This window comes from Patella vulgata, chromosome 1, assembly GCF_932274485.2.
Source record: "Patella vulgata chromosome 1, xgPatVulg1.2, whole genome shotgun sequence".
Lineage (NCBI taxonomy): Eukaryota > Metazoa > Mollusca > Gastropoda > Patellidae > Patella > Patella vulgata.
The window spans coordinates 51657440-51672401 of record NC_065879.2 but is presented as its reverse complement, the minus strand read 5'-3'; the positions used below and the strand labels follow the sequence as shown (position 1 = coordinate 51672401).

The 14962-nt window shown below is 34.5% G+C and overlaps 1 protein-coding gene across 6 annotated transcripts in view; it reads right to left on the bottom strand.

Moving 5' to 3' along the window:
• LOC126830100 (rho guanine nucleotide exchange factor 9) overlaps positions 1-14962 on the bottom strand; it is a 313984-nt gene that overhangs the window by 173958 nt on the left and 125064 nt on the right. For 4 of the 6 annotated variants that reach the window (XM_056102552.1, XM_050560388.2, XM_050560380.2 and 1 more), the window contains exon 2: positions 9645-11114. The exons of 1 other annotated variant lie outside the window; for it this stretch is intronic. In XM_056102552.1, coding sequence (XP_055958527.1) covers positions 9645-11114 — 1470 coding nt within the window. Of the gene's footprint in view, positions 1-9644; positions 11115-11322; positions 11409-14962 lie in introns of those variants that run through there. One more of the 6 variants, XM_050560402.2, reaches the window with a different exon arrangement.

The window sequence follows — 14962 nt, the reverse complement described above, 5'->3', positions numbered from 1 at the left end:
AATAGCAACGGTACTTTAGATTTTTGATTTTCGACGAATCTTTGCAGATATTAGGCGTCAAATTTTGAAAATTTAAATTTTTACAAAAAACATTTTTGTTTATGAACATTTTTTGATGCAGGGCTAGAAATTTACGCGAATCTCCGAATCTAATTCGCGCTGGGATTCTCATAAGAGGTTACGATGCGAATCTATAAGGATTCGCGTAAAACTTTTGTATAAAAAAAAAAAAAAAATCTCGGAGAATTGTCGAGTCCGACCGACTATTGAATGTGAGTCAGTCAATTTGTATGACTTACTTTATAGCATAGTACATGTATAATAAAATAAAATAATTGTTGTGTTTTTGTTTTACTGTTTACTTCTAACTTATAATTTTGACGAGTTTCTGGCTGGCCGTTGTCTTTTTGTTATGTAATAAATTTTGTGGAAAATTCCCCGATCCTCTTTTAGAAGTAGAGTATTTATGCATATTTCAGTTACGATAAAAATTTATTTGTTTCCTTATTATTTATTTTAATCCTTCTTAAAAAATATTTAGCATGCCAACCTTGAAACGAAATAGTTTGGGTTCCACGATTTTATCCTTTCGAGCGGCGATTTGATTCCCCACAGGGGTTAAATTGGGTCATTCCTATTCTATTTTGTCACTGTCAAGGTCGGCCACGTGTTTTTTTCGTCCACTGTCGTTTGTGCGGACAACGTATTTATCAAACTTTTTTAGGACAATGACATGGCTTCTGGAAGCAAAATTAAAGCTGTATATATACAGTAATTATTCATAATATTAAATATGTTCAGTAAAATAATTAATAAGCCACGACCTCGGCATGGATTGCGATTTGTGCGTCTTCCACGCTCCGTCCGTCCGTGTGAATTCTGGATATTATTTAAAAAAAATATAACTTGATCATACATTGATGAATTCCTTGACCAGTTGTTAGGAAAATTTAAATCTTCATTGAATATAATCCCCTGATAGAACACCGAATACACGGAGAGAGAAACGGTGGATAATTTCCCAACGGAATCTCAATGTCGAATTCCAATAACACGTGACATCTTGGTTGGAATTAGGTTAAAATTTGCGTGTACCGTTATGATTATTTTATTTTATACTATACACATGCTGACAGATGCTAAATTTTAAAAATATTATTGAAGGATATATCCTAGTCGTACTGAATTTTATTTTATAGCAATTTCATTTCGATTGTCACGTGATCATTCTACCGTTTGTCTATCATCAACAAATGAATAAAAAAAATTGCAAGTTACGGTGACTAGTTACGTGATGGACAAAAGACTACAAATTGTGTTATAAAGAAATGGCATGGTGCCGTATCATTTTATTTTGGCTACGGCATTATCTGGATATTAGGGCATACTTTGTAAACCGTTTTTTAGGACTTCAAGTTTTGTCTAATGGTTTGGATTGTTTGTACATGGTTTTATTTTATTTAAGTGTTTACCAAAAATTCCATCTGATTGTTTTATTTTTATCATTATTGTTGTATTTTGATGTTTTAGATTAACACAAAAAACACATTTTTTTTTAGACATTATTATTAATAAAGATTCAGAGGATTCGCGCAGATTGCATATATGAGAATCCTCTAAGATTCTTGCAAAAAATGACGAATTTCTAGCCCTGTGATGGTATTTTAAACAAGATTAAAGGGTCATCTGAATTGAGCAAAATTGTAAATAATTTTTGTCTCAGTAATTTGCGTTAGCTGCCATTGGCTAATTCAGTTTTTCGGCCCTAGATTAATTATTTATTGTTCGATTTGTATAAAACAAAGTCCATATGCTCTGTGGTCCGAAGTGTCATTTTTTTTGTTACCGATGAAGTATCCTATCGACACCAGAAGTTACGTAATTTTAGCAAAAACTACAATTTTGACTGTTCGGTACCACTTTTTGAAAGCAAATATTCTTTTTTTCAAATCTGGTATAACTGAAAGATTGCACCCTGTAAAGGCGCATAAAACATCGTGCTCAGTTATTTTAATTTCAATTTCGTTTTTGGGCTATTTCAATTAAAAGGTGAAAAAGGTGTAAAAGATAGGTTGCCAGGCAACGAAACATACGCCCACAGCAGCTAAATCGTCCGGGGAGTCAACAAGAGTTGTCGCATATTTTTCCTTTTTTCGGTAATTAAACATTTATAATACATTTAAATCTGATAAAGAGTAACAACTAATTAAGTATTTATCAGAAAACCATTAGAATTTGTTTGGTTTTTATAAAGTTCTGCCCCATGCTAATGTTTAGTATAGAAAACTTTTAACATCATGGATTTAGTTGTTCAAGTCATAAAAATTCATTGAAAATCAATATACTTGTTCGTCTCAAGACCTTAAACTCTGTGTATCAATCTGAAGTCAATCGGATGATAACTTTAGCCTCTAGAGCGTCAGAAGATTTTTCAAAGTGATCAAGGGCCATGACATTAAACACTGTGTATAAATTTAAAGTCAATCGGATATTAACTTTAGCCTCTAGAGCGTCCACAACCAATTGTGGACGCCAGACGGACGGACGGGGGTGACGACAATATACGACCACATTTCAATGTGGGCGTATAAAAATTACGCTATTTACAACCCATCCAGCGTCTTCATATTTTCAAATATTCCTTCATAACTTTCATAAACTCGTAGCAATAATCCATACAAAGAGAATGTATGTGAAATTTAATTTGTAATATGCGCAGTTGCCGAGAAATAGGCAATTTTACATGCGTCACTTTTCACGTTATTTAGCCTGTGAAAGAGTCAATTATCATTCCATTTTCAATTTGTTTTACCATTTGATGCCTAATCCCAATTTGGACTACTGTATTTTTCAGTGTATTAGGCGCATGCGTAGATAAGGCGCAGGGCGACTTTGGCAGAGGACAAACCATTTTAACATTTACAATGTCACCGAAAATGACGTCATTTGGGCAAAAACTGTATTTCTAGCCTTCAAAACAGATATTTTATTCAAATGAGTCTTATTCAAATGTTTTTAAAATTATGATATTTGATTCCAATCAACAAATAGATTGAACCCATACGATCATACAGATACCACAAAATTGTTTCTAACTTGTACGGTTGCAGAGAAATAGACAATTTTCTACAAGTCACTTTTCAAGGTTTTTGGTCTATAAAAGTGGCAATTATTATTCGATTTACATAAAATTTTCAAAATGTGATGCCTTATGCCATTTCTGATTTCATAAATCTAATTGAACATTTTCATTATCACCGGAAGTAATGTAATTTTGTCAGGATCACTTACATGTAACAAATGTATAAAATGAATTGATATTGCTGGATGTGGTTTCATTTTTACCGGAAGTGACATAAGTTCAAGGGTAACGTGGCACCGGTGAAACCTGTCATTACTGCATTGCAGTTTTAGTTTTTGTTATAATTACATACAGTAGAGTACAATATTTCTCATAACAAATTACCAAGAATTATTTTTGTTAAAGTCTGGTTATATTAAAGGGAATGGAAGCTTAAAATTTTAAAACCCATGCAGTTCCTACCGGAACATCATTTGACCCAATTCAGTCTGGCTGGTTCGTTTCAAAACTGATAAAGAACCCTGCTCTCTTCATTATTTTAATTCTGTATAGTCTAGATGTAAATATTTGAGGATACATCTATATGAGTAACTCTCTTGCTGGCTTGTTTCTGTACTCAATCGCAGATCCATGAATGTTTGGTAGTGGATAGGGGAAAAACTCCAAAAGAACACAGTTCCTGTATGCCGAGCAGAGTGAGTAAAACATGTTCCCAAGAACACCCAAAACCTCACAGGAAATGAACCGTTGTGGAATACGGTACCACACAGGCATGTAGGGGGTCTGAGAAGAAATTTATGAAAAAAATGACATTTTTCCCATGTCCAATTTCTAGTGGAACACTTGTGGTGAAAAACTCCACAGACCCAAAACACTGTATCAAAATTATTCTAAGTCGAAAATCTTGTGGAATGTGGTACCAAACAGGGAGGCCTGAGAAGAATTTTGGGAAAAAATTGATATTATTTTAAGTCGAAAATCTTGTGGAATGTATTTATTTTCAGAAACCCAATATCTCGTGGAACTCTTGTGGTGAAAAGTTCCGCACAAATGCCCCCAAACCTTGCCATAGATGGAAATAGAACACCATAGATCTGTATGCTTGCCTATATAAGTATTGCTCTATACATGTAGGTCTATGGGTGGGGTGGGGGGTCTAGTGGTTTAAAGCATGCACGTGAAATCATAAGGTTTGTCATTGAGTAAAGTGGCGTGGTTTCGATTTCCCGCTTGTACATGACAAGGAGTAGAGGCGCTTGTCCAACCTCGTGGGTCTTCTGGTTTCCACCCACTGCTAAAGACCCCTATGTGCAAGCGAATTATTGTAATAAAATTAAACCATGTGTTAGTCCCGAAATGACCTTGTTTGTGTTGAGTGGACATTAACCCATTTCTCTTTCTCTATAGGTCTTTTTCTTAGAAAGGATTGAAAATGGATATCTTCATTCCTAAAACTTGTGATAAGGTTTGTTAAATAACAGGAGTGAAAATCTACGAAATGGTGCGTTTTCTGTACTGGGTGTGTTAATTAACTAAGAGGTTAAAAATGAATGACAAGGTGTGTATTCGTTAATTGGTGAGTTTTCTCGACAGGAAGTTATAGCTGCACAAAAAGGGTATAATCATAGATAAGACGCGAGGTTGTTAAATCTAAACTTAGTTGGAAAATTGTTTTTTCGAGTGATTTCTCATTCGACCATGTTTTTTTACAAATCGGTTTTTGTATAACCGTGTTAGGTCTCCAATCGCTAAATGCCACTAAAAGATTATATATTAATACAGTACTAATCTACAAGTACTATTCATGTTGATAATAATAGGTTCTACTTTCATGACTCAATCCACAAGGAGTGCATAACATAATAATATATTTGTAGAGTCCTTAATTCCTGAAGAAGAACATGACAAAATGATACTATTTGTATTCACTAGAAAGAATGCCATCACATTTCTTCTATTTATCTATTTCATCGTTTAACTTTTATAAAGGAAAATCCTAACTATGACCAGAAAATTTAATGAATATTTCAACACTTATTTTACAGGCATACGTCCTACCATCTTTATTTGGAAATATATGCAGAAGAATTTAAACTACTGGTACTTAACTATAATATGTTCATTTATATTAATAATATTACACTCCAGTTCCTCAAAAAAATAATCCTAATCTAGTCTAACATTGCTACACACAAAGCAATGTAGAAGATTATTAGATTTCAAACTACCTTTCTGCTAACCCATGACCAAATGCGTCATTAAATATAGGTTCAACTGGTTGACCAGTTTATTAATTATATCTACATGAATCCATCTATATCTGTACACATTTCTATACACTCTGCCTGAAGGGTCCTTTATGTTTAAAATCTAACTGTTTTAATGAATGGTTCGCCTCATCAATCAATTATATGTTAATTAATGACACTGCCTATCAAACTTTTTACCTTGTTTACCTTCATGATACCTAACTGGTTTAAATTTGATTTACATCACAAAAATAGAGAAGAATGCAGGGAATTAAACAACTTCAATAATACTGGAATGGTCCGCTTTAATTTAAATAAGGCAATAAATAAAATTGAAATTAGAGACATGAAATATTTCATTAAACCTTAAAAATTAATATTCAGTGAATATATAGAAAATATCATCTGTCAGTTTCTGCAAAGTTGGTGGTGGGGTGGGGGGTGGTGGGGGCCTTTGGCACATGCTTTAGATCATAAGGTCTGTCATTGTGTCAAGTGACATGGTTTCGAGCCCAAACTTGTAATTTTTATTGTACGTGACAAGAAGTAGGGTCTAACCTTGTGGGGTTTTTCCAGGTTCTTCAGTTTCCCCTCACTGCATGCTAAAGACCTACATGTATATACGCAAGCAAATTATTGAAATAAAATTTAATCATACACGTATGTTTTAGTCCTGAAATGACCAGGTTCGTGTCGAGTGGATGTTAAACCCCATTTCTCTCTCTTCAACAGAGTTTGTAAATTATAGAATGTTTTATATATATATTTCTTAACCAAATGTTTCATATATTGATATCTGTGAATAGTAATGGTTAATTTTGCTTTCGTTTTTTCTTTTTAAAAATAAAGTGATTTACGTGTGGTTTAAAGGTCGAGAGTGAGACATTAAGTAATAACATCACATCTGTATTTTAAATGTATATAATCATTCATCTTTGTTGTTTGTGTCAAAAAAATCTTAGAATATAATCATAAATAAACAACATGTTATCGATTGTGTACAGAGTCAGTTAAAAGCCTGATTAAATAAATGTGTCTTAAGCTGTTTTTTTAAAAGAATATAGAGATGTACAACATCTTGAACTAAATGGTAGATTATTCCATAAAACAAAGTTATTGTATTACAACTCAAAATTATCCAGGTCATAGACCTAAAAACATGTAAAATCAAATTAAAAACACTTATATGGACATACAGTTCCTCCCAAATTTTTGGGACAGAAATCGCTGCGACGCAGTGAAAAAAAAAACTCTCGGAATTCTCTTAGATTTCACGGTGAAATTTCGCTTGTTTCCGCGGCGATTTTTCTCTAAGATTCGCTAGGAATTCACCGTGTTTCGATAAGAATACATCGTGCTTTGCCGTGCTTCCCGCAAGGAATTCGCGAGCCTTAAGCTAGGGTCGAACTAATATTGTCTATAATAAATTAAAGGAGTTGTAATATAGTAATGCTCCCGGGAAACGTGTACATGTATAATGTACAGGCAGGTTTGAATAACAAATGAGTTAGGTAATTTCGGGAAGACATTTACCGGCATTCTGTATCGGTTAGGATTTTTTCCCCAACGCACTTTATACATAGCGCCGGCCAAAATGTATGCAAACTATGAACAACTTACAATTTTTTAAACATATCAATTCATCTTCGTCTATAACTTAGATGTAATCCGTCAATTTTGGGCTGCTATCAAATCCAAACATTAAATTATATACGATGAGCTTTTACACATTACTTCATTACTCGCAGCTTCGGTTAATCTAAATCAACCATCCATACAGCACGTACAGTAAATCACTCCGCGGGTCGCTTAACGGTATGTTACGTGGTCAGAAACGCGCCAAAAGATTGGGACTACATGTATATTCTTACGCTGTTTTACTAGGCGAATAATATCCGCTGTGACAATATACATCTACTTTATGTCACCCAATTCATTTCGGTGGGAGCAGATATTGAATAAAGCCATTTCACACACACATACGTGTACATTACATGCGCCTGATATATTTATACAATATCCACGAGTGTGTTAATTCTCGTCTTCACCCCGTTATAATTTACTTATTTTGAGTACACTTTCTGAATGATTCCATTCTTTTGTACGTCCAACTTGTCGATTTCCTACTGCATATACATGTACCCTGTGTAGCTGCAATCTATAAGCTTATACATACATGTATGTTTGCGTTTAAAATCTAGATATCAGAAGCTCGAAAGTTATACTAGACGGTGAATACGCAAGATTCGTGGTTGAACCCGCATCGATATTGCATAATATCGGACCCATATTTATCTTTGCTACTCGGACAAACCCAAAGAACCACTCGGACCAATTAAATTACATTATAGGCCTAAGGCTTGACTTATTCATTTTAAAAATATAATACAGACAATATGTTATTTATGATTAAATCACAATACAAAGAGGCGAATAATTTATAGATGAGTATATTCATAGCTTAAGAATGGCCGCTGCCGGTAAGTACATATTAGCAAATATTTATCTTTATTACATCAACAATTTAATTGTTTTTCTTTGATGGGCTTCATGATGAAACAATACCACGGGTAAGTACATAATGCTTTATTATTTCAAAGAAAGCAGATGCATATTAAAACAAACACAATTATCAATTATTAAAACAACAATTAAAACAAATATTGTATCAATTGTAGCCGCGATTAAGAATTGAAAAGGGATGTTTTCTTAGGGAGCCAGCTTTGTTTTTGTAAAGGGCCTGCTTAACATTAGTATTGCATCTGATGATTACATTGTATTAACCACCTGAATGGGTCAAATTTAAAGAATGAAAAGGCTTCCTGTAGATTTGTCGAAAGCCTTTGTCTGTTAGCTTGGTGGTTGAGAAGTATTAGCGTTTGTTCTCAAAATAAGTAAATTATAACGGGGTGAAGGGCAGACGAGAATTAACACACGTGTGGCCATTGTATAAATATATGACATGCGCATGTATTGTACACGTCTGTGTGTGTGTGTGAAATGGCTTTATTTAATATCCGCTTCCACCGAAATGAAATGAGCGGCACACAGTAGATGTATATTGTCACAGTGGATATTTGCCGTAAGAATATCCCTTGGTTGAATGCATTTAAATGTACAGTATTCTATTAAATCAATAGTTTTTTATTAAATAAAGGGTTTTGTGGGAAGTTCTTCCCTTTATTTAATCGTTCGTCACCAAGAACGAACGATTAAATAAAGGGAAGAACTTCCCACAAAACCCAATCCATTGCCTAAGGCCGAAAATGGAAAGATTGCAAAATCATATTCTAAAAACAGGAAGCAGCTTCGGCTCTCCTATTTCTTGTCTGCAATATCACTTATGTGGAAGCAGACGTTAAACACCAGGATACTACTATGGATAAGGAATTTGTAAAATAACAAATACATGGCGCTGTCACTTTTGTGACTTTCGCAGTGTACCCCCTCCCACCCATATTATTTTAATACGTCATAATACATTATTATCATATACCGGTGACAGTCAAGATTTGCTAAATACTTTTTGCCAAGTAACACAGCGTAAGAATATATAGTCCCCTTGTCGAACCCAACATCTCATGTTTTCGCACGTTTCTGACTACGTGACGTACAGTTAACCGCATTGCGGAGTGATTTACATGTATGGCACTGTGATTTATGAATGAAGTTATGTGTAAAATCTCATCGAATATAATTTAAAGTTTGGATTTGATAGCAGCCAATCAGATGAAATGATACGTTTAAAAAATTGTAAGTTATTCATTGTTTGCATACACGTACATTGTGGCACCACGTTATACATGTACAGTGTGTTAGAAATAAAACATACGACCGTAGCTGCCTCACCAACGGTTAAGATATCTTGTATTCAACTTAAATAAATTACATTTTTCGTCAACATGCTTACATCGGGATGATATCGGCACTCAAGCGATCCACCGCTAAACACCCTATTTCGCGGTGATTTGGCTAGCTGCCGTTTCGCTAGCTATTCTCCAAGATTCCACCGTGAAATAGAGTGTTTTTCCGCGGCGTTCGGCGATTATAGTCCCAAACTCCCGCACTGTAGTGTACTACTTCTGAATTTATTAACATGCTACGTTTCGATACACATACAGATATCGTTATCATGATTGCTTGATAACGATATCTGTGATAACGATATCTGTATGTGTATCGAAACGTATAGTGTTTTTAATTTGTGAAATCTACTTCTATATGTCTTATAAGGATTACATGTAAAATCATTTGGCAAGGATCAAAATGGACAAATGTTAATCTGTGGAAGTAAAAAAAAAAAGAAATCTTACTCTTTGAAGTGAGTCTGCACTGGATTGAAAATTCAAGTCATGCTGTATTCCACTGTCATTGCTATTACTCCCAGTTAGCTCCCTTTGAACATGTCTCTCCAATTCATGTGGAGATAATGTTTCACGATGTTGGTATGTTAAAGTAGTATCACAATCTGTTAGAGTTACATCCCCTTCTAATGTCATAACAGAAGAATTAGGAGAACAAGAAGAATGCAGAGATAAAGTTCCATCCAAATTCACCATATCACTAGAATAAAAATCCCCAGAATTTCTATCTTGTAACCCACCCATGGCCTGACGTAACGAACAAACCGAATTCTTCCTTCTAGGAGATATTTCTGGTTTTGCTGTTGATGGCCTTGGGGGAGGCTGATTACTTGATTGATTCATATCTCTGGAATTTGATTGGTAATTTGAGGAAGATTGATGGGTATTAGTTTGTAATTTATCCATATTATTTATACCGTAAGAGTTTAGTTGAGAAATATTTATATTATTATCTGTAGGACATTTGAAAATATATGGTGAATCCTGAAGACTTATTGCTCCAATATCTTCTGTTGTTAAAAATGCCACAATTGGTGGACTGTTTGGTTCATCCAAATCACTCTCTTTTCTTGAACTTGTGAATCCCTTCCGCTTAAAAAAGCTGCGAAAGGACATCCTACGCACCACTGAACCGTCCTTTCCAGAGGAATTAGTCAGAACCTCATCTTTTGTGGGCTTAAATTTTTCGGAAAATGATTTTCGTTTGGACAACATTCTCTTAAAGAAATTTGGACTTTTAGAACGCTTTGTATCTTCATCCATAGAAAGCTGACTCGAGTATCGTGAATCGTATCTGGAAGACGCTATTGAAATATTATCATCCTGGTTTCGCTCGCGACTCAAATCATCCTCATTCGAACAAAGCGAACTTTCTGAATGACAAGAATTTCTCCATAACTGACTCTCGTCCACGGAGAGTGGTCTCTGACCAGGAGGTCCGTCCTTTTTACGTCGCCTCGGAAGTGTTGAACTCACTGAGGAGAAATTCTTGTCATTGTCCACTTCCTCCACATGATTAAAGTTCCAATCATATGCCAAATCACAGAAGGCATTATCAGTAGTCGAAAGCCGTTTGTTTAACAATGATAAAATTTCTTCTCTCATCGAGTTGATCTCCACAAAATCACAGGGACTTGTATTGTCTTTGCAATTCTCGTTCTTGTTAAGATCTTGAGCACTGACATTATCTGGGGAGGTTTCTTGAGTTTGATTTTTGGCAGCAAAATGTCCGTTCACGTAAGATATTTTCACATTGTCACTATATGATAAGTGTCCAGATGGTAGACTTAAACTTCTTCTGGCCAATTTACGTGTTTTCTGTCGCCTGCTGCTAGATTTATCAGAGTTATCTCCTTTCTTGTTGGTATCTGGACATATATTCTGATTTTCCTGATCAGCTTCGGATATCTCACTCAGGAACTGCAAAAAACAAAAGAAATGTAAATAAATTAACTAATGAATCAATACATCATGTAATCCAGCTTGATGCAACATCTAGTAAGTTGAGCTAAAAAATAAACAAATTGTTGAGACAGTATCCAGTATATTTTGCATGGAGTAGGGAATGTTAGGTGTGAAGGTGCTGAGGTGGTGTGAGATTTAGATTGTGTTTAGACTAGGTACAGACATTTGTACAGAATGCTCCATTAACATGTTCCATGTACAGTTGGTGGATCATGAGCAGATGTTGAGTTAATGATCCTTCGAGGTTTGTACAATGTCACCTTCTGTTAACTTTACATAATATGTACATGTATTGTAGTATTCATGTATTTGTGTAGGTGTCAAATCCAGCCAAAAATACATATTATTGTAAATGTTAGCTATTTCAAGAACCAAAGCTGAATACAAATATTGTTCAATTGAAAGTCTGCATAAATATAGCAATGTGTTTTTATCTAAAGGTTTTTTACCTGCATGGATTGAAACTTGTTTCCCATGGTTTAAAGAGATTATCAAATACAATAACCTAAAATGTTCCACTACTCTGTTACATTAATAAAAACACCCCAACAAAATATAGAGTAGATGTTATCATTTGTTTATAAACAACTAAACAAATTCAGTAAGCAGTGAAAGTGTTAATAATTGATTTATCAGATTAAAAAAACCTAGCAATATCGATCTTCTGCTTCACAAATTGTAAGCTAATATTTTTACAATAAATCTAAACTGACAATATTCTTTTATCACAACACTCAAAGGTACTGGTTTCATTCTTGTGTTGGTTTTTTTTTTTTTTCATAGAAATACAGCATGCAGATTCTTATTCCACTGACATTGACAAAAATAAAAAAATTGCAATTTAATCTTTTGACTTGTCACGAGAACTTCTTACAGAAAATGCCATTCAAAGGGAGACCCGCCCACAATTTGATTAAATCAAAATATTTACAATTTTCCTTTTCACTCAAGCATTTTGACAATTAGTTTCAATCTTAGACAATCATCATTTTTATTACCTCGTAAAAATATTACAGAAAGAAAGTACACCAGAAAACAATTGTCAAGCAGACATCGTTACAACAAAGATGAATTTAAAGCCACAGGTCATCATTTTAAGAATTTTGAATCCCTTGCAAAGTAAACAAGCTTGACAGTGAGGCTGATGTCCCCCCCGCCGAAATCCCAAAATAAATACATGACACATATTCATTAATCGCACATTTATTTTTTTTTTCAAAAGAATTGTCACCTATGCACTAAGTTTCATCACTCTCTATCAGATAGAATCAAAGTTATCTTGTCCAAAAGCATCGACAAATGAAATTGAATAGCTCTGCTTAGCTTTAGCTTAAAATGTTAATCATCGAACTCAGTCAAGACATTCACCTAATGAACATCTACATCAAGTTTAAACATTCTACCTCAATTAAAAGCAGAGTTGTTATGTTCCAAAGTCTTGACCAATCAAATTGCTTATCGATCCTTACTCTGAGCAGAAAATGCTCATCATCAAACTTAGTCATGGTAATGATATGACGAACAGAGTTTCATCACCCTCACTTAATTTAAACTAAAGTTATCGTGCCCCAAAGCATCAATCAATCAGATTGCTTATCTCTGCTTACCGTAAGCAGACAATGTTTATCATCGAACTCCATCTAGGCATTCACCTGATGAACGCCTACACCAAGTTTGAACATTCTACCTCAATTAGAAGGAGATTTATCGTGTTCCAAAGTCTCAACCAATCAAACTGCTTATCGCTCTGCTTACCCTAAGCAGAAAATGCTTATTATGTAACTTAGTCAAGGTATTGATGCGATAAATACTATACACCAAGTGTCCTCACTCTCATTTAATTAGAACTAAAGTTATCGTGTCCCAAAGCATCAACCAATCAAATTGCTTATCTCTGCTTACCCTAAGCAGAAAAATCTCATCTTCGAACTCCAATCAATTGACCTAATAAACACCTACACCAAGTCTGAACATTCTAGCTTAATTAGAAAGAGTGTTATTGTGTCCCAAAAAGTGTGACGGATGGACGGACAGACAGACGAACCCATTTTAATAGTCCCCTGCTTTAATGCATTCACCTAATAAACACCTATGCCATGTGTGAACATTCTAGCTCAATTAGAATGAGAGTTATTGTGTTTCAAAGTCTTGACCAATCAAATTGCTTATCGCTCTGCTTACCCTGAGTGGAAAATGCTCAATATCGAACTTAGTTAAGGTATTTATGTAATAAAACTATACACCAAATTTCATGACTCTCCCTTTATTAGAACTAAAATTATCCTGTCCCTAAGCAGAAAAAGCCCATCTTCGAACTCCATGAAGGCATTCACCTAATAAACACCTACACCAAGTTCGAACATTGTAGCTCAATTAGAAGGAGAGTTATTGTGTTCCAAAGTCTCGGCCAATCAAATTGCTTAACGCTCTGCTTACCCTGAGCAAAAAATGTTCATTATCGAACTTAGTCAAGGTATTGATGTAATGAAACTATAAACCAAGTTTCATCACTCTCACCTAATTAGAACTAAAGTTATCCTGTTCCAAAGCATCAATCAATCAAATTGCTTATTTCTGCTTACCCTAAGCAGAAAATGCTCATCTTGGAACTCCATCAATTGACCTGATAAACACCTACACCAAGTTTGAACATTCTAGCTTAATTAGAAAGAGTGTTATTGTGTCCCAAGGCGGGGGACAAATATTGTGAGAGTTGAAACCCCATCGGGAATATCATTCCAAAAATGGATAAATTCTGTCAAGTTTTTATAAAAATATAATAAATTGAAAATTTCACAACATTCAGCATCGTCTGCAGACGATATATAAACAAGCTAACAACTAGTGCCCAAACTATAACTGGCAGACATCAGACAATGGCTGCTAGAAGTCACCAAAAGCTAGCAGACAAGAATAAATACAGGTCAAAATATTCACCTCTTTGCACAATGGATTGATCTGCTCTAATCACGTGATCAATTCTGTCCAGTGGTCGCTGTCGATACTGATTTATAGTAGAAAACACAGAATATAACAAAAAGAACGAAACGAAACGAAATACAATATTAATAGTAGTTTGAACCTTACAATTCACCCTAAAGTGAGTAGTGTACCAGGATAATGTTTATATTTTATGAAAGATAATAAATTGTTCTTTCAAATGGTATGTGAAAATGTACTTGGAATTTGATTTTTCATATTGCATTCCACTGCGACAAGACAGCATCCTATATCAATATGGCCTCGAAGTCTGCTACCCCACCCCTCTTATACTTTTCAATTCACCCTGTAGATATTAATGTGCCAGAAAAATGATTACATTTTATAAACGATAATAAATTTCTCTTTCAAATGGTATATGATATTATACTTGGAATTTGATTTTTCATATATCATTTCGTTGCCGCAAATGGCAGGATCCCGTATAAATACCGTCTCAAGGTTTGCTACCCCACCCCTCTTATACCTTACAATTCACCCTGTAGATATTAATGTGCCAAGAAAATGATTACATTTTCTGAAAGATAATACATTCCTCTATTAAATGGTATGTGACAATATACTTGGAATTTGATTTTTCATATAGCATTTCGTTGCCGCAAATGACAGCATCCCGTATAAATACCGTGTCAAGGTATGCTACCCCACCCCTCTTATACCGCATAATTCACCCTGTAGATATTATTGTGCCAGGAAAATGTTTATATTTTATGAACGATAATATATTTCTCTTTTAAATGGTATATTATATTATACTTGCCGCAAATGACAGCATCCCGTATAAATACTGTGTCAAGGTATGC